The following is a 22,691-nucleotide window of genomic DNA, read 5'->3' as shown; positions in this document are numbered from 1 at the left end:
TCTTGGTTTTCTAATCTCCTTCCTGACTTGGAAGGCTTTTTTGATACAGTAGCACATTGGACCAATTGAATTTAGAGCATTTATTTAACTCCATACTTGATACATTGTGTTTGCCCCATTAAAATTAATTTGCCATTTTCCTAGTGCTCATAAGTTCTTCCTATAGTATAGCAGTATTTGTTGTGTTGCGCCCCACCCCCACCCCCCTACTCCCTTTGATCAGCTCTTGGTAGTATAAAGAGGTGGACTTCACCAGTACTAGTTGATGAAGGAGGGCATTGCAAGCTATCTGTCCACTAAAGGGATGAAAACAGTTACCAAGTAGAATTCATGAAATGAAGTAATGAATATTGCCATCCCCCTGCCCCCTAAACTTCACCCCTTTGGGAGCTCATGGGGCTCATATCAGAGGAGCAGGATGACTGGTCCAAGAGTAGACTGTGTGTCTTTTAGTTCCTCAGGGCATGTCTAAAATGGGCATTAACTAAAGACAGTGAAGTCATTGGAACACAGGAGAAGTATACTTTGTGAGATGTCCTTCAGATGTGATAGACGTCAAGGAGAGAAAAATCATTGCCTTTCTGACGATAAAAAATAGGGTTGCTGTACGTATTAATCCATATCATTCATATATACACATAGAGTATGGATAAATGTACGTATGTAGATTATATATTTCCTTTTGAACAATTGTTGGAACAATGGTACTGTATAGTTGGTGAAAAGAGCTTAGAAGTTTTAAACAGATATGTTCTTTTCTCCTAAAAGCATTCCTATCAAATGTAGATTACTAATGTCACAAACATTCCATTCGTGAAAGTTATCTGGGGCTATTGATGAGTTTGATTACCCCAAATACCTATGTGCAATATTACAGGTAGGTATGTGCTTATAAAACATTAATTTAAATAAAATCTGTATTTTCCATTCATCATCATTTCATTCATAGAGTTAGGCATATTCATTTTGTGAAGTTGAGAAGCATTTTATTTTTTAAAAATTAACATAAGTTTATGATGGGTTACCAATACATTTTTCTTACTCTTTCATATTACCCAAATTGTTCATTCTTTAAGCTCATGTCATGTCTTTTGCTTTTTTGCCCTGAGAAAGAAAGAAAAGTTGAATTTTTTAAAAATTGGATAAAGTGAATCATTGAGCCATCAAGTAAGAAACATGAATATGTTCAGCAGAAATAAATAGGAAATGGGCATACAACATAATATAACAACAGCCTACTAATGGATCTCACTGCCTCAGATCTCTCCCATTCTAATTCATCCTCCACTTAACTGCCAGTGATCTTCCTTAATTGCAAATCTGACCATGTCACTTCCCTACTCAGTCAACTCCCATGGCTCCTTATTGCTTAAGTTGCCTAAATTGATAAAATATAAACTCCTCTGTTTAAAAGACCTTTACAACCTGCCCCCAACCTGCTTTTCTATCTTTATTGTGTATTACTCTCCTCTGGTATTCTGTGATTCAACCAAAGTTGCTTTCTCTCTCTCTGTTCCTTACACATGACATTCCATCTCCTGCACCTGTGTTTTTGCATTGGCTGTGCACTATGCCTGATATGCACTCCCTCCTTTCCTCCACCTCATAGAGTCTCTCTCTTTATATTTATTCTGTATCAATTTTGTTATGAATTTTTTGTTTCTGCAATAGAATGTAAGCTCCTTGAGAGTAGGAATTGTTTCCTTCTTTCTATTCTCATCCCCAGCACCTATTACAATGTCTGGCATATAGTAGGCATTTAATAAATGCTTCTTTATTGATTGGTAATTGTGTTAAATGTAAGTGACAACTTTAAAATAATTTAAATAGCAGTTAGGCTCATCATTTAGTGATATGTTGCTAATAAACGTTTTCTCTTGCTTTGGTTTTGTTATACAATACATCTGGCACTAATGATAAAGAAAATGCCGTCTTGAGAAGGGAATACATATTTAAGTCAAAGCAAATACAACATAAACATTAATAATACTCCTTTTTTTGATGAGGTTGAATATTCTATCCTAGTAAATCTTGCTTTATGGAATACCTATGTTCCTGTAAAGCCATGTGTAGATTGATTCTTTTTCAATGTATATGGGGAGCTCACTATTTAAGGAAGCCTAGTGAAGCCTATGTTTGTGGGATTTCAAGTGGAAAGGGATCTTCGAAGTCATCCCATCCAATGCCCTCATTTTCCACATGAGAATACTGAGCCTCAGAGTGGTAAAATAACTCAGCCAAGGTCACACAGGTGCTAAGTAGCAGAATCAGTAGAGTGGGTTAAATAATAGATCCTTTTGTAATTAAAGAACCCCCCCCCCATTTTTTTGTTGTTGTTCCCATTTAAAGTTGTATTTGCATGAACCACCATTAAAGATCTATATAACTTTAGACAGCTTTTGTGTATATATAAAGTAAATAGACTAAGACTACTACTCTAATGACTACATAGTTTCACTTGTTTTCTTTTTTGTTAAATTACTAGGGGAGGGAAAATGGTTTCGAAATATTGACTACTATCGTTTGGATGGTTCTACTACTGCACAGTCAAGAAAGAAATGGGCTGAAGAGTTTAATGATGAGACAAATGTGAGGTAAGAAATCAATATGATCATGATGAAATTATGGTGAAGTGGTCTACTTTTTTGTGTCTAGGATAATGACTTATATTCGTGTCAACTGCAGAAGACTGACATAGCTACTAGAGATATATTCTTTGTTTAATAGTAAATGAGATCAACATGCTCTCAGAAAAACCTCAACTTATGAACTGATGCAAAGTGAACAGAAACAGAACATTGTACACAATAAAAGCAGTATTATATAATGATCAATTGTAAATGACTTAGCTTTTCTCAGCAATACAATAATCCAAGACAATTCTCAAGGACTTACAATAGAATTTTTTTATCTTCAAAGAAAGAACTGATGGAGTCTGAGTACAGATCAAAGCATACTTTTCTTTACTTTCTTTTTCTTGGAGGTTTTTTTGGTCTGCGTTTTCATTCACAACATTACTAACATGGAAAAGTTTTGTATAACTGCACATGTATAACCTATAACAAATTGCTTGCTTTTTCAGTGAGTAGGGATGGGAAAGAAGAGTGGGAGAGAATTTGGAACTCAAAATTTTTTTTAAAACAAATGTCAAAAGAAATTGTTTTTACATATAATTAGGGGGAAAATAAAATAATAAATTACAAAAGAAGGAAAGTAGATCAAGAAAAAAAAATAATAGGTTAGGAAATAGATCCTTCAAGAAGGTTAATGGACATGGGGTTATTTCATTTACAGAAAAGGTAAATGAAGACTTAATTTCTTTGAGTACTTCAAGTGGGTATTAGACTGAATCCGTATGCTGAACATGTTTATTATCACCATAAGCAAGAATCTGTGTGAGAAGAAAAATGTATTGCAGCAAGAGAAATTTTAGATAGCTCTTAAGAGGGGTTCATGCTGTGACAAATCTTTCAGAATAGCCAAGCCAGTGTAATTGTTACAAGCTCTGTGGTTATATACTTTGCCACTGGGGACACACACACACACACACACACACACACCCCTTTTCTCTATGTTTCTAATTTTTAAATATTTTTTAAAACTTTTTATTCTTACTTTTGCTATAGTCATTGTACCTACTGTAGATATATTAACTTTCTTCTGACTATTCAAAATCTAACTGATTTGATACAGTGTTTTAAAGTTTACAAAATGTTATATCAGTGTAAGATTACTATTTTAGCTGAAAAAGTCTTGGGGTCATTTTAAATTGAAGGCTAGAGTCAATCCTGTATTCACTAAAGCAATTGCAAAGGCACTTTAAGTATAAATTTCTTCCAAAATTGGAAATATAAGGCCAAATGACTTAAATAAGTAGTCAGTCAACAAACATTTGTTAAGTTCCTGCTGTATGCCAGGCACTGTGCTAAGTACTGGGGATACAAAGAAAAGCAAAAGACAGTCCCTGCCCTCTAGGAGCTCACAGTCTAACAGGGTAGATAACATTCAAATAAGAAATAGACAGGATTAGGGGCAGCTAGGTGGAGCAGTGGATAGAGCACCTGCCCTGGATTCAGGAGGATCTGAGTTCAAATTCCGTTTCAGACCCTTGACACTTACTAGCTGTGTGACCCTGGGCAAGTCACTTAACCCCAATTGCCTCACCAAAAACCAAAAAATCAAAACAAAAAAACCCCAAGAAATAGACAGGATAAACTGGTGAGAATCATCAGAGAAGACACTAGCATTAAGGAACCTCAGGTAAGACTTCTGGTGACTTCAGCAACACCAGGTGGTAGAGATGAAGAGCAAGAGAATTCTAGACATGGAGGACAGCCAGCAAAAATGATGGAGTCATAAGGTCGAGTATCTTGTACAAGGAACAGCAAGGAGACCTGTGTTCGTGTTGATACATAAGACGTAAGATGGCTAGAAAGAGAGGGAAGAACGAGTTATAAAATGATTCAAATACCAGTGTGGGAACCAATTTTTAATTGGGGCGTGTTAGCTAAGCGGCTAGCCTCAATATTGGGGCAAGGAAGGAGACTGGCAGCCTCCCTCAAAACAGAACAAAATTTATTTTAACAAGAACGAACTTAAAAAAAAAAACCAAACAGGATCAGTAGGATCAAGGGAAAGGAAATAAAATGGGGAAAGGGAAATTAGACAACCTATAAAGATACCACCGCCCAGGAATCAGCTGAGAATACACAGCAGAACTCTAGCACCCAGCTAGAATGCCCAATTCTCCTCCCCCAATCCCAGAAAAACCCCACACAGCCCCCAGCCAATGGGATGGCCACTCTGACAGTCACTTGACTGCCCTCACTAGGCTTCCAGTCATTATAATTTTGCCAGGCCCATGTAGGCGTCAGCAAGTGGTGATGACGTGAGGTGCCAGCGCCATGGCAATGGCTACAACCAGTGGGTGGAGCACTGTGCAGTTTGCTGAGCCCCAGGCCAGCACGCACCAAGGCATATAAACCTCAAATAACAATCAATTCTTTACACCAGACGTGGTTTTGTTTTGTTTTTTTTTCCCCAGAGGAATTTGAGGTAGAGGGAGATAGATATGAATACCACAAAGCTTCCCTATTAAATTACCCAATATGTATTAGTGTCCCTACTTAGTATACATTTGTGCACAATTATTTTACTTAGGTACATCACTAAATGGTATTATACATTTCAGTAATTCATGTGATCATTTAAAGCTATCATTTTATCAGTTTTCTGTATATTATCTGAAGCATCCTATGCACGACGTGCTCTTGTTTTTTTTTTTTTTGTTTTTGGGGGGGGGGGCGATGAGGGTTAAGTGACTTGCCCAGGGTCACACAGTTGGTAAATGTCAAGTGTCTGAGGCTGGATTTGAACTCAGGTCCTCCTGAATTCAGGGCCGGTGCTTTATCCACTGCGCCACCTAGCTGCCCTCGTGCTATTGTTGTTTAAAGTTAAAAGGCAAAATATGAATAATTTGGGTTAGAATTTAAATATCCATAAATTATGCAGAAAAATTGCCAGATAAAACCTTAAAAACACTGAAAAATGCCTTACCTTTGTCCATAAGCCAGAATGAACTTTATTTCCCAGGTCGAAGTCTCTTCCTGTCTAAATCATTGGTTACTTAGACTACATTACAGTATCTCCTTTTTTGATATAGCATTAAAAAGTGCTATATGCAAAAAAAAAAATTTTATGCAATTTACAAAGTTTCTGTTCTTTTAAAATACTGCACTACAACAGAATGTCTTCTCATAAGTAATAATCTCCCCCCAAAAAATGACTAAAACACCTTTGTATTTGTTTCTCTAGAGGGCGATTGTTTATCATTTCCACCAAAGCAGGATCTCTTGGCATTAATCTAGTGGCTGCTAACCGAGTGATCATCTTCGATGCCTCTTGGAATCCATCCTATGACATCCAGAGCATATTCAGAGTTTATCGCTTTGGACAAAATAAGCCCGTTTATGTGTATAGGTTCTTAGCTCAGGTAAGTTTGAAATGTATCTTTTTGAAACCACCAGGTTCCTAAAACTAAATGGAAGAAAGACATGGATAGCATGTGGTCAGTAAAAGGGAACAGAAAGAATGTCTGCATGTCACATAGTGATAAATGCTACCAAATTACATCCTGTTTGACTGTGAGCTCCTAGAGAACAGCAACTGCTTTTTGCCTTTCTTCATATACCCATTGCTTAATACAGGGCCTGGCACATAGTAAGTGCTTATTACTAAATGGGTTTTAAATGGCATCTTTGCATATTTCAGTAGTTCTCTCTGGTGTGCATACTCCTTATATCAGTACAAAGCATAATCTATCCATTTCTTCTCATCTTGTATGTGTCTATTCAGTGACTTTCATGAATTCTTTGGAGTTTGGGGCTTGGATTTTTGGGGTGTTTGCTCTCCATATCAGTTTAGTGTTCACCTTTTCTGAAGTAGAATAGATGTACTGCATGCTTTCCTCTATTGCTCCTAGTTTCATGTAATTACCAGTGCAGCATTCAGGTTGCCTGCTCATCTGTTATCTTTGACTCTAACAACATAACTTATCCTAGCTTCTATTTCAATCATACATATCATTGGTGATGACTCAGAAAATCTACGTGAAATTGAAAAAAGCACAAACATACATCAAAGCTGAGAAAGTAAAAATTGATCTTTCTGACCTTAGGTGGACATGATCTATTTCTATATCATTCATACTTATATTGAGTCATTGGGATTGCTAGCATAGGTAAATGATTTTAAGTTTGAAAATTACTAGGGGGCAGCTAGGTGGTGCAGTGGATAAAGCACTGGGCTTGGATTCAGGAGGACCTGAGTTCAAATCCGGCCTCAGACACTTGACACTAGCTGTGTGACCCTGGGCAAGTCACTTAACCCCCATGGCCCTGCCAAAACAAAAAAAGAAAATCACTACATATTCAATATTTCTTTTCTTGCTTGTGCAAGGTTTCTTACTCCTTCAGAAAAGCTAAATACTAAAGTCATTTAAAAAAAACAACATTCAGTATAAATTATTAAATAGTAACAAGATGTACTTTTAATCCCAAGAATAAAATTGAATATGAAAAAATAAATTATCATTATCAAGACAGAAATTAATAGGCATATAAGTACATAATCAACAATTACTTGTAACATTTGTGATTATAAGGGAAAAAATAAGCACACATTTGAAGATTGATAAAGTGACACTCTAGTCTGGAAGCATTCCCCCCATTCCCCTACTTCTCCTTGTGTCAGGCACCTCCAATTAATAGGTCTCAGCATTTTACACAGTAGAAATCCAAGCAATTGCTGGTATTAAATCCTGTATTGATTGGTACATCACACCCCCTTCTTTGGCTTTTCTGGGGTTTGTAGTATGAAAGTGAACAGGCAATAGTGCTGGGTCCTGATGAAGACTAGATATTTTTGTTTAATGCCTAGCATATGAGCGTTATAACAATAACAATACTAACTAGAAACTCCGTATTTCTCTATAACTAATATTAAGAATTGTTTTTTGCTTGTTTTTGTCTTTTGCATACTTTTACATCTTCTTGCATAGGGAACCATGGAAGATAAGATCTATGATCGGCAGGTCACCAAGCAGTCTTTATCTTTCCGTGTTGTTGACCAACAACAAGTGGAGCGACATTTTACTATGAATGAGTTGACTGAGCTTTATACCTTTGAACCAGACTTGTTAGATGATCCTAATTCTGAAAAGAAAAAGAAACGGGATACTCCCATGCTACCAAAGGTAAAAGAATTGTTTTACTGTTAGGTTTTGGATTTTTTTTAATGGTCCTGGGAATTTTCATGTCTATGTAAAAGTAGTGGTCATATGAATAGGATTCTGGTTTCTTCATTTTTTCCAAAGAGGATACAGTTGGATATAAAAAATGCGATTCATGCTTGGATGATTGTAAAAAATAGAATGACTAAGTCTCCACTAGTAACCGAGGAGGCAACACAGAGAGAAAGCTGATTCTGGAATCTGATGACTTGTGTTTGAATCCTGGCTCAATCACTTATTATCTGGGTGACCTTGAGCATATCACCTAACCTCTTTGGAACTCAGTTTTCTCATTTACAAAATGAGATTGGACTAGATGACCTCCATGTTCTTTTCTACTTTGAAGTCTATCGTCCTATAATCCTGTGACTTAGCTTTTTTTTTCCCCCTGATGGTCTTCTATGGCCAACGATGCCTTCTTAGTCCTTTAAAGAGCATGTTTTTCCAGTTACTAGTGATTTATAATGAATATTTATGCATCCTCCCAAGAAACCATAGCGGTGTTGAGAAATGTCAGCAAAGAATTGTCCTCAGCACAGGTCAGTTAGAGCATAACTATATTTGCAATACTTAACTTTAAACTTCTTACCAGATTAAAAAATCTAGCTTTCTAATAAAGAAGCTTATAAATAGAAAGATGAAAGGAAAAAACGGTGCACTATCATTAAATAGATTCCCAGTAGAGGGTGGAAATCCTTCTAAAACAATAAATACTCTGAAATCGAAGCGGGCCTTCTTCAGTTTTCACTGAGCAGGTAAAAGCTGATAGGTAAAATAAATGTGACGTTTTATGTAATGACAGTGGCATTCTCTCTGCTTAGGAAATCAAGAAGACTGACTTTTTGTGAATTCATTGTGTTTCAGTTTTGTTACAGATTTTCATAGAATAATTTTCCCAAGAAAGTCCAGACTCTATACACTTTTGTCTATTGCATACTTTTTTTTCTCATTAAAAATTGATAGGAGGGGGCAGCTAGGTGGCGCAGTGGATAGACCACGGGCCCTGGAGTCAGGAAGACCTGAGTTCAAATCCTCTTGCATGATACTATCTTTGTACTTTTGCATTGACCATCCCCCATCCCTAGAATATTTACTTCTTTAACCTTGCCTCATAGAATCCATTCTCTTCCTTTAAGATGTGAGTCAGGGACCACCCTCTACATGAATTTTTTCTGATCCTCTCAGGTGATTGTGCCCTCCCTCTCAAGCTACTTTATATTTGAGTCTTTGAGTCTTTCTCTTCCTAAGGGTCTTGGCCCAAATATTCTTCCTTGTCCAGCCCCTGTCCTTCTGTGGCCTCCCAAATCCAATATCTGATCACCTTTTTCTTCAGCACAAGTGCTCTTTGACACATATCTTATAAAATTTTACATTAGCATTTTACCGTGAGATTTAGATTTTCCTTCAACATAATATATACCACTTAAATTAGCCTGAAATTGCATTTAGATTACAGTCACTTAAAAATGGAAGTCATATCTAGCAAAGTTAACTTTGGCATCTTTCAGCATTGTCTGTATAAATGTGTGAAAATGCTATCAAAATAACTATTTAATATAATTGATTGTTTTCAATTATATTTCTTTGAACATCTTTAAATATTCTGTGTAGGTACTGAGTTTTCTGTGCAGTGATTTTTAATGTGAATTAAATCACTTTCTTCATAATTAGGAAATAAAATCTTTGCATATAGAAACACTTAAATGTTTCATTTGAATCGATTACAGTGTTTTTACTGTAGTAAAAACCAGAATCATGAAAATTCTTTTTTCTTTGTTGAACATGAGAGACTGCTTGCATATTTTCCTCTTTGCATAGGGATTTGGTGACATTATTAAATCTTGCTCTCGTTTTTTCTAAGCTTCTAACTTGGCTTTTTAGACCAGTTCTGCAAGAGCTTGGGACTAGACCACCTCCAATGCCCGTGCACCTGTCAAAGGGATTTAGCAAATGTTAAGTGGGTACAGATACTCTACAAGCAAAGTCATTTGAAAATAAACCTGAACAAGTGTATCTAATCCCTTTTAGTGGGAGAGATTGAATAGAAGCAGTATGTCAGAGAACAAGACTTTTCCCAAATGCTCTCTATATCAATGAACTTTTCTCTCATTCAGAATAATTTGAAATTACAGTGCTTCCATCAAAGTAATTTAAAATAAGTTCTCTGAGATTTTATATTATCAAAACACATCAAACTACTTTCAAAAGCAGTTTGTAATTTCGCTTTGCCTTCTGTTGTGTTAGTATTTACAGAGTTGGCAAGCTCACCACTTCTTGAGAATGCATGTGTAATCATGGAAATATTCTTTCATGGGTTTTAGCCCTTTTTTAGACCAAACTCCACATGTTTCAGTTGATAATAGAAAATCATTTAAATTAATTTGGTTTAACGATTAGCAAGGCATCTTTCTTGTACACTATTATGATCATCTTCTACAAACTAGTCACAACCAGTAGAGGCAAATGGAGAAAAATATAAAACTATCTCTAATACCTTTTAATGTAATCTTTTGAGGCAGGGCAGGGCAATGAGGGTTAAGTGACTTGCCCAGGGTCATACATCTAGTAAGTGTTGTGTTTGAAGCCGAATTTGAACTCAGGTCCTCCTGAATCCAGGGCTGGTGCTTTATCCACTGTGCCACTTAGCTGACCCCTAAGTGTAATCTTAAGAAAATGATAAAGAATGACAGATCTGAGAAGAAAACAAAACTCAACAATCTTTTACTTAGTCAATTCTTCCCCTCTTCCCCTAATGTTTATTTTCTATCACATGAATCCAAAAAAGCAGGAATTGCAATCAATCTACGAGGCAATATTCAAAAGGGAAATTCCATTTCAAACAACTTTACAAAACATCTAAACTATATGGGTATCAGTCTACAAAAGCCCACAAAACACTTATGCAGATTTAAATACAAAATATTCCTTAAAGAAATAAACAACAAATTAAATAGCTGGAGAACTATTATTCCGTCTTCAGGGCTGGGCAATAGTACCAAAATTAATTTTGAAAAAGAAAACATCTAGCATATCAAGAGAAACATTAAAAGAGGGAGGGTGTAAGGGAATAGTACTTCTAGACATAAATATTATAAAGCAGCAGTCATCAATACCATCTCTGTTGGTTACAAAATGGAGAGTCATCTCAATGGAACTAACTAGATAAGGAAGTGTTAGAAACAATGGAAGTCAACCCAGTGTTCAATAAATCAGAAAATATAAATTACTTCGAGAAAAACTCCTTTTGATATAAACTGCTAGGAAACCTGTAAAGCAATCTGGCAGAAATTAAGCTTAGACCAACACTTTACACCACATTCCACAATGCATTCTAAATAGATACAAGACCCTAATATTAAAGATCTTACTACAAAAGGCTTAGCAAGAAAACAGGTCATATACTTTTCACAGCTTTGGATAGGAGGTGTATTCTTTCTTTTCTTTTTTTTTTTTTTAATTTTTTAGGAGGTATATTCTTAATCAAACAAGAGATAACGGCAGTTACAAAAAATAAAATGAGTAACTTTCTTTACGTGAAACTGAAAATAGTACAACAATTAACAATATTTTGTGTGTATATATGTATGTACACCTCAATGAGATATGTATATGTATACTATACCCCCAAGGTCTCATAATATGACACCATAAGCCATTCCAGTAGATAAATGGTCAAAGGACATGAATGAACCATTCTCAGAGAATTGTAAACTATTAATAATCATATTAAGGAATGCTGCAAATCCAAACAACTCTGAAGTTTTATCTCACAACCCGCAAATTGTCAAAGATGACAAAAAATAGGATTGTCTCCATTTGAGGAGTTGGGCATTGTTGGAGCTATGAATCAGTACAACCATTTTGGAAACTAAAGTAACTAAACTGTCTATACTCTTAGACTCACAGATTGCCATTAGGAGGTTTATACCCCTTGGAGAACACTAATAAGAAGAAAGTTCCCATATTCATCAAAATATTTATAGAAGCATTTTTTTTAACAAGAATAAAAAAAAAAAGATGCCCATTGATTAGGGAATGGCTAAACAAATTGTCATATGTGAGTGTAGTGGAATGTGCTATAAGAAATGATGGATGTGGGGCAGCTAGGTGGCGCAGTGGATAGAGCACTGGCTCTGGAGTCAGGAGTACCTGAGTTCAAATCTAGCCTCAGACACTTAACACTTACTAGCTGTGTGACCCTGGGCAAGTCACTTAACCCCAATTGCCTCACTTAAAAAAAAAAAAAAGAAAGAAAGAAATGATGGATGTGATGACTGCAGAGAAGCATGAAAAGATCTCTGTGAACTGAAGCCCACTGATATGCGGAGCCAGGAAAACAATAAACACAATGACCACCACAGTGCAAAAGGGAAGAATAACCATACACACATACACACAATCAGAATATAATTGCAAAGTTGTAATAAAACCAAACCTGGCTCAACAGAAGAGCTGAAAGGAAATTGCTAACCCTTTACAGAGGTTCAGGAGGGTCTTCAGTGTTGTGCATTAAACATATTTTCAGATTTCTTTGGTGTGTTGATCAGTGATCCCAATTTTTCTCTCTTTTTTAATTTAAAAAATCGTATTTGTTATGGGATGACTCTTGAGGCAAGGGGAAATTATGGTCTTTTTTTTTAAGTATCAATAATGCATTTAAAACAAAATACATCTATCATTTAAAATTATTAACTTGGGGCAGCTAGATGGCGCAGTGGATAGAGCACCGGCCCTGGATTCAGGAGTACCTGAGTTCAAATCCGACCTCAGACACTTAACACTTCCTAGCTGTGTGACCCTGGGCAAGTCACTTAATCCCAATTGCCCCGCAAAAAAACCCCAAAAAAACCAAAAAAATAAAATTATTAACTTATGCAGCTTCAGTCAAAATAATCTAATGATCATTAAGCTATGTCAGCTCATTGCTTCAGTAGATATATCACTGGATTTCGAGACAGGAAGGCATGAGTTCAAATGTGGACACAGAAATTTGGTAGTTTTGTGACTCTGAGCAAGCCACTTAACCTCTGTTTGCCTTAGTTTTCTCATTTGTAAAATTGGGACCATATCACCTACCTCATAGTGTTGTGGTAAAGATCAAATATGATAACATACAGAAAGTGCTTTGTATTGTCTAGCTCCTGACTGGCTACTTTTTAATAGCTAAGGTAATGCGTAACCTTTGTTAAAATTTGTGTAAATTGAGGAAAACACCTTTCATAGTAATAGCACTTATGGATTACTTAGCAATCAGAGATCAAAATCTTGAGCAAGGTCATATTTCATAATATGATTAAGTGGGTGTTTTGTTCTTTTAGAGCGCTGTGTACACAGCCTAAGCACGAAAACAAAAGCCAGTAGACTCAGTATAGAAGTCTTCTCCTTTGCCAACCCTGAGCTATTTCTCTAGTTTAACTTGTTGGCAATTACAGGGAAAACAAAAAAGTAAGGCTTTAAAGTGAAGTGAGGCTTTGGATTTCCTTCCCCCTCTCCCCATTCAGCTTTAATACCTCAGAGTGAAGTGACTGAACAAAGATGTGTTTGTGTGCTTTTATTGCCCTCTAGATAATAAGATAAGAGTTTTTTTACATTGGTAATTCTCTCTCTCTCTTTTTTTTTTTTCGTGAGGCAATTGGGGCTAAGTGACTTGCCTAAGGTCACACAGCTAGTAATTGTTAAGTGTCTGAGGCCGGATTTGAACTCAGGTCCTCCTGAATGCAGAGCTGGTGCTCTATCCACTGCGCCACCTAGCTACACCCATTGGTAATTCTTAATACTAATATGAAATACATAATAGTGAAAGAATTTGATAGAAGGTATAAAGCAGTGAGCAGAATTTTTTTATTTCAGGAAATTTCCTCAAACTGCTTAGAATAATTTTTGAAAAGTCCCTATTTATCTGAGAATATGTTGTAATAGAAAGATCACAAGATTTGAATCCCATTTCTGGTACTTTTATGCTCTTGGGCAAGTGACTTCCCATCTCTGGGCCCCAGTCAGCAGGCACTTGCTATGTGCCAGGCACTATGCCAAGTCTTGGGGATACAAAAAAGGACAAAATATGATCTCTGCCCTCAAGCAGCTCACAATCTAATGGAGACACAATATGTAATTAGATACATACAGGGCAGATGGAAGGTATTGTGGGTTAGGGAGGTGGCTTGGCTAAAGGGGGACCAAGAAACACCTTCTGCAAAAGATAAAATTTGAGCTGAGTCTTAAAGGAAATCAGGAAGTGTGTGGAGAGAAAGAGAGAGCATTCAGACATGGGAGAAAGACAGTGAAAAGTCATTGAGTCAGGAGATGGAGTGTTGGGGGAGATCAATTGTAAATAGCCACTATAGCAGAATCTAGAGTTGAATGGAGGGGAATCAAGTGTAAGAAAAGTGGAAAGGCAGGAAGGGGCCAGGTTGTAAAATACTCTAAATGTCAAATGGAGGGCTTTATGTTAGATCTTAGAGGCAGGCCCTGGAGTTAATTGAGTAGGGGGAATGATGTGGTCTGAAAATTACTCTGGGGGTCAGCTAGGTGGCGCAGTGGATAAAGTACTGACCCTGGATTCAGGAGTATATGAGTTCAAATCCGGCCTCAGACACTTGACACTTACTAGCTCTGTGGCCCTGGGCAAGTCACTTAACCCCCATTGCCCTGCAAAAAAGAAAAAGAAAATTACTCTGGCAGCTGAGTGGAAAACAGGTTGGAGTAGAGAGTAATTTAAGGTGCGAAGACAAACCAGATAAGCTATCATAGTAGTACTGGTAGGAGATGAGGGCAGCAGTGTGAGTAGAAAGTAATGTTTTGTTTTTTGAAGAAAGTAATATGTATAAGAAATATCATGAAAGTAGAAATGGGGAGACATGACAACAGATTGGCTATGTAGAGTGGGTACAAGTGAAGAGTAGAGGGTGACACCACAGTTTTGAGCCTGGTAGCTGGGAGAGAAGGGAAGGGTGGCCTGGGGTGTGGGGAGGTGGGGAAATGAGTTCAATTTTGGACATATTTGCACTGTCCATAGAACATCCAATTCAGAATGTCTTAAAGGCACTTGGTGACGTGAGGCTGGAACTCGAAGAGGTACTGGGCTGGGTGGGGGGGTGTCTGTCTGTCTGTCTGTCTGGAAGATGATAGCTTAGTTCAAGTCAGGCTAGATGACTCCCTTAGTTCCCTTACACCTGTAAATTGGGAATCTTATTAGCTGCTGGGTAGGAATCAACAGTTAATGCCAGCATTAAGCTCCCAACTGTGCCACAGCATGGGGAGCCCAGTCTGAATTATAGGTTGGCTCCTATAAAGTAGCTAAAGTTTTCCCCAGATGGCAGGTGTAAGTTTGAGCCCAATCAAGAATCCAGAGCTCAAATGAATCACACTAATTTGCTGAACCATGAACTGACTGAATTGAATCTGAAAATTCTCCCCATCCCCAAAATAGTTCAACTCAAGGATTTTCTTAATTTAAAAATGTTAAGTAGTTCAGACACTCATCATTTCCTCAGCGTGAGTACTCCCTTCACTGACACAGGTGGCTCCTCTCTGTGTCTCAGCAGATGGTTTTTACGGCTTGCAGTACCTAAAAAAGTCATCAACTACCCTGCAACCGTAGTACCGAGCTGTGTTAGACTTTCAGGTAACGGACATAGGCAACCACCAAGGCCCTACTAAAAGGAGCCTTTAGAGCCTAACTTTTTCTAATTCCACCTTTGAGAACCCCGGGACACGATGATACGTCTATGGGGTGTTCGGGGAGGACTAGTACCTGGTGTGAGCGCTTGCTGAGTCCTTTTCGGGGTGCTCATCCACCTTTGGTGTCCACCTGTTCCCCAACTCTGACCTATGGCTCTAAAAAGCTGTAACATGTGTAGCAACCACACCCTGGGAAACCGTTTAAGCAGATGGGCAAAGCTACGTTAAGGGTTATTGACAGGCCTCAGACCTCTTGGCGAGTTAGAGGGCTTTCTACCCCAACTACGTAAATCCTCTCCCTGGCAGAATGGGCAAATTTCTGGCAAGGGTTATGAAGACAGCTGAAGCAGGCAGTATGGAGAGCTTAGAGCTGGGTCAGCCATCAGAGGTGCATAGGTCACCCACTGCATCCCAGGCCTTCACCAGTTGTCTTGACTTGTCCTGCCAGTGGACTTGGCCAACTCTGGAAGAGAGAGCAAGGCTGATGACTTGGTACAGCTCTGTCTCACTTAAATCCAATTCATGCAAGAGTCAGGACATCACCCTATGAACTCATTGGTCCTCTTCAAAAACAAAGGACAAAAACAACTTTAGTGGAATAAATTTGTAATTATTTTGTTAATAATTGAGATGCTAGCAAGCACTATTGTGTATACCTGAATTTTAGTTGAAATGATAAGGAATATACTCATCCAAATATCCCACTCCTGAGCACCCTTAGCCTATACAGTCTCAGTAAGAGGCTGAAGTGTAGGACAAAAAAAGGTCCCACTAAGTCATCAAGGTTGGATGCTGTAGTTAGCCTGAAGGCTAACCTTTTCGCTTTATCTCACCTTTCTCCCTTTGTTTTCATCAACTATCTCCCTCCCCTCACTCCCCATTTCCTCTCTTTCTCCTTTTCTAAATAATGTAAGTTCCATGAGGATAAGCCAGGCCAGCATTCTCTGCAATTCCCCTTGTAAAGCTGTGAGCTTCTCTCCCTGTCACCCACTGTTGACCTGATGGCTTCTCCTGTTTCTCTCCCTATTCCGGTAATAATTAGCAACCATTTAGGAGAAAACTATCTCTTGCCTCCTATTTTCTTCTCCCTGAACAAGTGCCCTTTCATCACAGACTTCTTTTCCTCACACTTTTTCATTCTATTGGCTCTTACTAAGAGTAGCTCTGACAACACTGCATCCCAGCTGTCCTCTCTAACAACCTTTTCTCATACATCCCACATGACTTTTGTGTTCAGGATCCTAGGCTGTCCCCAACAGGGGTCTGAGGGGAAATTATTGTCAGGGTGGTGTTGGTGGCAGCAGGGGCACATGCTGTTTCAGATAAGCTGGCTTGTATGCTCTGGATGTGGCACTTGGTTGATAGTTGCTGGGGATGGCTGGCCCCTTCTCCAAAGGAACCACCCACCTCCCCAGATGATGGCTGTGAGGGCTGGCCTAAAAATAGGATGGGTGGTCTTGGGAAATGCTGCCATTCCCAGCACTCCTGTGCCTATCTACATGTTGGTGGCAGTTTGTCAGCAATTATTATCATGTCTTATATATTTATAAGTAGGGAGATTAGTAAAAGAGCCCCTGAGGACTTCAAGTCACCAGGTCCAGAAATACTACTTTGAGAACTGGTGGCTGTGACTGCTGACCCGTGGTCAGTGATCTTCCTAAGACAACATAGACTAAGAGGTGCCTGGGGAAGGGCAAATGGCCTTTTTTCAGAAAACAGGAAGACTGGCATTTGAAAACTTGAGGCCAATGACTTTGAAAGTTTTTCTTCAGACATATTGAGTTTGAAATGCCTTTAGGACATTGAGATTCAGATGTTCAGCAAGCAGTTGGTAGTCCTTGGTGTTCTTTGCCACTATGCAGGTTTAGATCCCGCTAATTTTTTTAGCTACTGTGTCCCACTGGTAATTCATATTGAGCTAGCTTACAGTCAACTCAAAATACTATCTCATCATGCCTCTTTTATCTTCTATTATGAAGTTAAATTATATCTGACTAGATTTGGCCTGCCATTCTAGCTTGTTAAGATCTTTTGGGATCCAGTCATCCAGCTTATTAGTTATCCACCCACAGAACTTTCTCTTGTAATGTAAACTAGCTAAAAAACAAGTGGAGGCAGTTCCAGCAACTGGCACTATACTTAAGTTTGCATCCATGGTTTGCCCCCTTCTCTATTGTGTATTTTGTTTGTTTATTTTGTGGGGCAATGAGGGTTAAGTGACTTGCCCAAGGACGCAGAGCTAATAAGTGTCAAGTGTCTGGGCTCGGATTTGAACTCAGGTCCTCCTGAGTCCAGGGCCAGTACTTTATCCACTGCACCACCTAGCTGCCCCTCTATTGTGTATTTAATTATTACATCTATGAAACCAACATGAGCTATTATATAATCTAAACTCCAAAGGTGTAACCTGTACTTGATGAAGATGTGCTGGCTTTTTGTAACCTTTTCTTTTTTAGATGTTCACTAACCATCTCTGATAATTTGGTCGAGGTCAATAGCCTTTTCCTGAAATGGGGGTATTTGCCCTTCTACAGGCCTGTGGCACCTCTTTCATTCCATACTATCTTTCTGAGGTCACTGATCATAGGTCAGCCGTCAAACTCACCAGTTCTCATAGTAGTTTTTCTGGGCCTGGTGTTATGAACACATCCGGGGCAGCTGGGTTCTCTTTTTCTGATCTTCCCTTCTTACTTGGGAATTTCAAATCCCTTGTAGTGAAGTTAATTTAGTACTTTGCAGTACAAAGGTGATTCTTCTTATCAAAGAAAACAGAAGCAAAAGAAAGATTGAGTAGTTCTGACTTTACTCTGTCAAGCCTTATCATTGCTTCATCTACCCAGTGCATGTACCTTTCCCTTCTTTGATCCCCCTTTTCCTCATATAGTTTGATGGGGGGGGGGGGCTTTTTAATTGTCTATACCTTTCCTAGCCAGGATCAGATCATTCTGAATTTAGCATAGCATATACTATGCTTTCGTATGTATCTTCTATTACCTGTCCTTGTTTCCTTTTGGAAATACATGTCTTAAAAACATAAATTGGTGAGTGAGTTCCTTTTGTGTTCAGTATTCTTGGGTTGCTCCTCCTTTCCCTTTCTTGTTTCTGTTTGTTTGGGTTTTTTTGCAGGGCAGTTGGGGTTAAGTGACCTGCCCAGGGTCACACAGCTAGTAAGTGTTAAGTCTCTGAGGCTGGATTTGAACTCAGGTCCTCCTGAATCCAGAGTTGGTGCTCTATCCACTCTATCCTAGCTGCCCCTTCCCTTTCTTATCAGAATTATTTTTCTTTGCATCTTCAGAATTTCATTCTGAAGCACTTCCCTTCCCTCATGGGCTGACTTTACCAATAGACTTTTCGTTCTTTCTATGCTTTCTCTAAGCCCTTGTAAGTCTGTCCCAATGTCCATGATGCATGTCAAACTGTGTCTGACTTCTCTCCTTCCCTATCACGAATTCTCAGTTAGAAGAATCACTGCTTCCCTCCTATCATTTATACTCCACCAACCAGTTCCTTCTTATTGGTGAGAAATAAATCTGGGGGCAGCTAGGTGGCACAGTGGATAGAGCACCGGCCCTGGATTCAGGAGGGCCTGGGTTCAGATCTGGCTTCAGACCCTTGACACTTGCTGGCTGTGTGACCCTGGGCAAGTCACTTAACCGCAGTTGCCTCACCAAAAACAAAAAAAAGAAAGAAAGAAATCTGGACTAGCAATTCGTTTTGATGCTTCCTCTATTTGTTGTTGTTTAGTCGATTTTTCATCATGTCGGACTCTCTGTGATCCCGTTTGGGGCTTTCTTGGCAGAGATACTAGAGTGGTTTTCCATTTCCTTCTCCACCTTATTTGACAGATGAGGAATCTGAGGCAAACAGGGTGAAGTGACTTACCCAGGCTCACACAGCCAGTAAGTGTCTGAGTCCTGATTTGGACTCGGGAAGATGAGTCTGACTCTAGGCCTGGCACTCTATCTACTGCAGCACCACCTGGCTACCTTGATCCTCTTACCTTTGGAGGGATAAAATTTTAATTAAGGAAAGTCAAGAAATTATTAGCTGGTCTGCATTCTTATAGTCTCCATTCTCCAACTATATCTTTTTTTGTAATGGAACTTTTTTCAGTTATCCAGCATTCTTTTTCTCCCACCACTGGAAAAAAAACAAAAAAACCCCTTGTAACATGTACGCATAGTCAAGGAAACAAATTCTTCCAGTGGCCATGTCCACAAAATATATATCTAAATCTGAACCCTAAAGCCATCATCTCTCTGTTGGGAAATAGGTGACGTGTTTTCATTAGTTCTCTGGAATCATGGTTGTTCATTTTTACATTGTTGTTGTGTAACTTGTTCTTCTGGTTCTACTCCACTTTGCATACAAGTGTTCCAATGTTTCTCTGAAACCACCCCTTTTATCATTTCTAGTGGCACAAGAGTATTCCATTACGTTCTTATGCCATAATTCATATAGCCCTTCCTCAATCGATGGACATACCCTTAGTTTCCAGTTCTTTGACACCACAAAAAGGGCTGTCTCCAACTATAGTTTGTTACTCTTGCCACATTTATAATCTGTTTCCTGAATCTAATTCTTTCCAGGTAGTCTAGACTATATTTTTATGTCAGTATTGCTTTTGTCCATTGAATTTCTTTCACCCAAAGACCCTACAATGCTTCCTACCCCAGATTTCCTCACCACCTTTGGGTTGAGTACAGGTAACTCCTAATGAAGAAAGTTCTTCCACCAGCTATTCTATAACTCGTAGCCTGGGGCAATGGTATGTTAAGGGACTTACCAGGATCATATAGCCAGTATTCATTGGAGGCAAGTTTTTGTATCTGTGAGGCTGGCTCTCTATCCACAATGCCATACTGCTTCTCCACACGTCTGTCTCTTTAATATGTAGTAACTCTTTAGCTCCTTGGGATGTAGATGGGCTGTAGTTTTCATTTTTCCAGGTCAGCTCCCAGTGAATTTTTTTTGGGGGGGTGAGGCAATTGGGATTAAGTGACTTGCCCAGGGTCACACAGCTAGTAAGTGTTAAGTGTCTGAGGTCGGATTTGAACTCAGGTACTCCTGACTCCAGGGCTGGTGCTCTATCCACTGCACCACCTAGCTGCCCCATCCCAGTGAATTTTAAAAGTAAGAATCTTGAACTTGTTTTCTTGGAATCTAGAATCTTTCTTTAGAATGCGAGTCTTATAATATTTTTGTTTTATCAGTATCAGAGCATGTGCCTCATCTTTCTGATGGACAGGTAGCCAGTGGGGGCAGAGCCAATTTCTCATTTAAACTTCAGCACAGGCTTTTCTGGGCATAGTAGGAGCTTAAGAAATGTTTGTTGAATAAATGAATGAAGGCATTTATCAAATAAGTGATATGCTATGTACATGCTTACATGACATGTTATGAATATTAAAATCTTGAGGTCTGACATGAAGTCAGGCTTAAACATTTCTTCATGTGACAAACCTATTTTTCCTAAGTAGTCCTCTATTTGGCCCCTGCCTTGCAGAATTGGATTGAAAATACTTGATAAGCAAATGCCATGATCATGCCAAATGCTTTGAAATATTTGAATTTGTCGTTAGCTCTGTTTGATTCATTGAATGAATCGCCTTTAAAGAGTATTGACTACAACAAAGTCAATCCACTTTCCTCAGCTTTCAAATTTCATCACTTATTTAATGCAAAATAAAGTTTAAACAAAGAATGCAAACATACACATTTGGATGACTTGTTGGCCTAGTGAGTATGAATTATAGTCCATTTTGTTTTCAATAATATTATTACTATAGCAACTGTTAACATATGCAGATTTTAAGGAAACTCTGCATATTGTAAGTATTGTATATTGGGCTAGGGCTTTGTGTTGTATGAACTTTCCTTTTAAAACTTTTTCAAGATTTAATAATTTCCACAAAACTTTTTCTTTGTAACCTGTTACCTATACCTTTCCCCTTTGAATTCCATTATTTACTAGTCGTATCCTAAGATTATATTGGTTCATCGTAGAGGTTGTATCCTAAACTATGGCTAAAAGGAAGAGATAAATGTAAATTGTAATTTGTATGTTAGAAGTCTTGTAACTTGTTTAAAATTTTTCTGTGTGTATGGGGGGGGGGAGTCTGACTTAAAAGCAAATGTTATGGTCTGTGGGGGAGGGGAGCACCTAGGAGGTACAGTGGATTAGAGTCCTGGGTCTGGAGTCAGAAAGACCTGAGTTAAAATTCAACTTCAGAAATATACTGGTTGTATGACCCTGGGCAAGTCACTTAACCTCTGTTTGCCTGTTTCTTCATCTATAAAATGAGTTGGAGGGGGCGGCTAGGTGGCGCAGTGGATAAAGCACCGGCCCTGGATTCAGGAGTACCTGAGTTCAAATCCGGCCTCAGACACTTGACACTTACTAGCTGTGTGACCCTGGGCAAGTCACTTAACCCCCATTGCCCTGCAAAAAACCCCAAACAAACAAACAAAATTTTTAAAAAAAGAGTTGGAGAAGGAAATGGCGAACCACTCTAGTATCTTTGCCATGAAAACCCCAAAGTGGGATCTCAAAGAGTCAGACATGAGTGAAACAACTGAACAACTACAAAAAACAAAATAATCTTAGGGACATAGTATTCATCAGTTGTCAAACTTAATTCTGGAACCACATGTGATCTTATTCTCATTTTGTGCTGCTAACTTGCTCTATTCTGTGAGCCTAGCTACAAGATAGTATAACCATAATAATGATGATAATAACTAGCATTTACATAGCATCTAGTATGTGCCAGGCACTTCTACAAATATTCTCTCATTTGATCCTCACAACAACCCAGGGAGGTAGGTGTTCTCATGATGTCCATTATACAGATGAGAAAACTGAGGCAAACACGGTAAAGTAAGATGCCCAGAATCACACAGTTAGTATGTGTCTGAGGCTGGATTTGAACTCATTTCTTCATGACTCCAGGCCAGGCAACGGTCCTGAACTGTATTCTTCCGTTATTAGCTGCCTGTTGAACCACCCGGATATCCTGTTGGTATCTCATGCTCAGCATGTCTAAAACAAAAGTCATTACCTTTCCCCCTAAACTGATTCTGCCTTTAAACTTCCCTATTTCTCTTAAGGGTTTCACTATTCTTCTAGTCACCCATTTTCACAGCTTGAGTCATCCTTTACTCTTTCCTTTCCCTCCTTTCCCCCCACATCCAAGTAGTTGTGGAACCTCATCAGTTCTAC

At 38.5% G+C, this 22,691-nt stretch overlaps 1 protein-coding gene across 7 annotated transcripts in view; it reads left to right on the top strand.

The window, feature by feature from the left end:
* The window catches only part of ATRX (ATRX chromatin remodeler), a 183,909-nt gene that overhangs the window by 146,469 nt on the left and 14,749 nt on the right, over positions 1 to 22,691 (top strand). For all 7 annotated transcript variants that reach the window (XM_043974368.1, XM_043974367.1, XM_043974363.1 and 4 more), the window contains 3 exons: positions 2,486 to 2,594; positions 5,815 to 5,992; positions 7,559 to 7,753. In XM_043974368.1, coding sequence (XP_043830303.1) covers positions 2,486 to 2,594; positions 5,815 to 5,992; positions 7,559 to 7,753 — 482 coding nt within the window. The remainder of the gene's footprint in view (positions 1 to 2,485; positions 2,595 to 5,814; positions 5,993 to 7,558; positions 7,754 to 22,691) is intronic.

This window comes from Dromiciops gliroides, chromosome X (genome assembly GCF_019393635.1).
Source record: "Dromiciops gliroides isolate mDroGli1 chromosome X, mDroGli1.pri, whole genome shotgun sequence".
NCBI lineage: Eukaryota > Metazoa > Chordata > Mammalia > Microbiotheria > Microbiotheriidae > Dromiciops > Dromiciops gliroides.
This window is presented reverse-complemented; position numbering and strand designations above follow the sequence as displayed.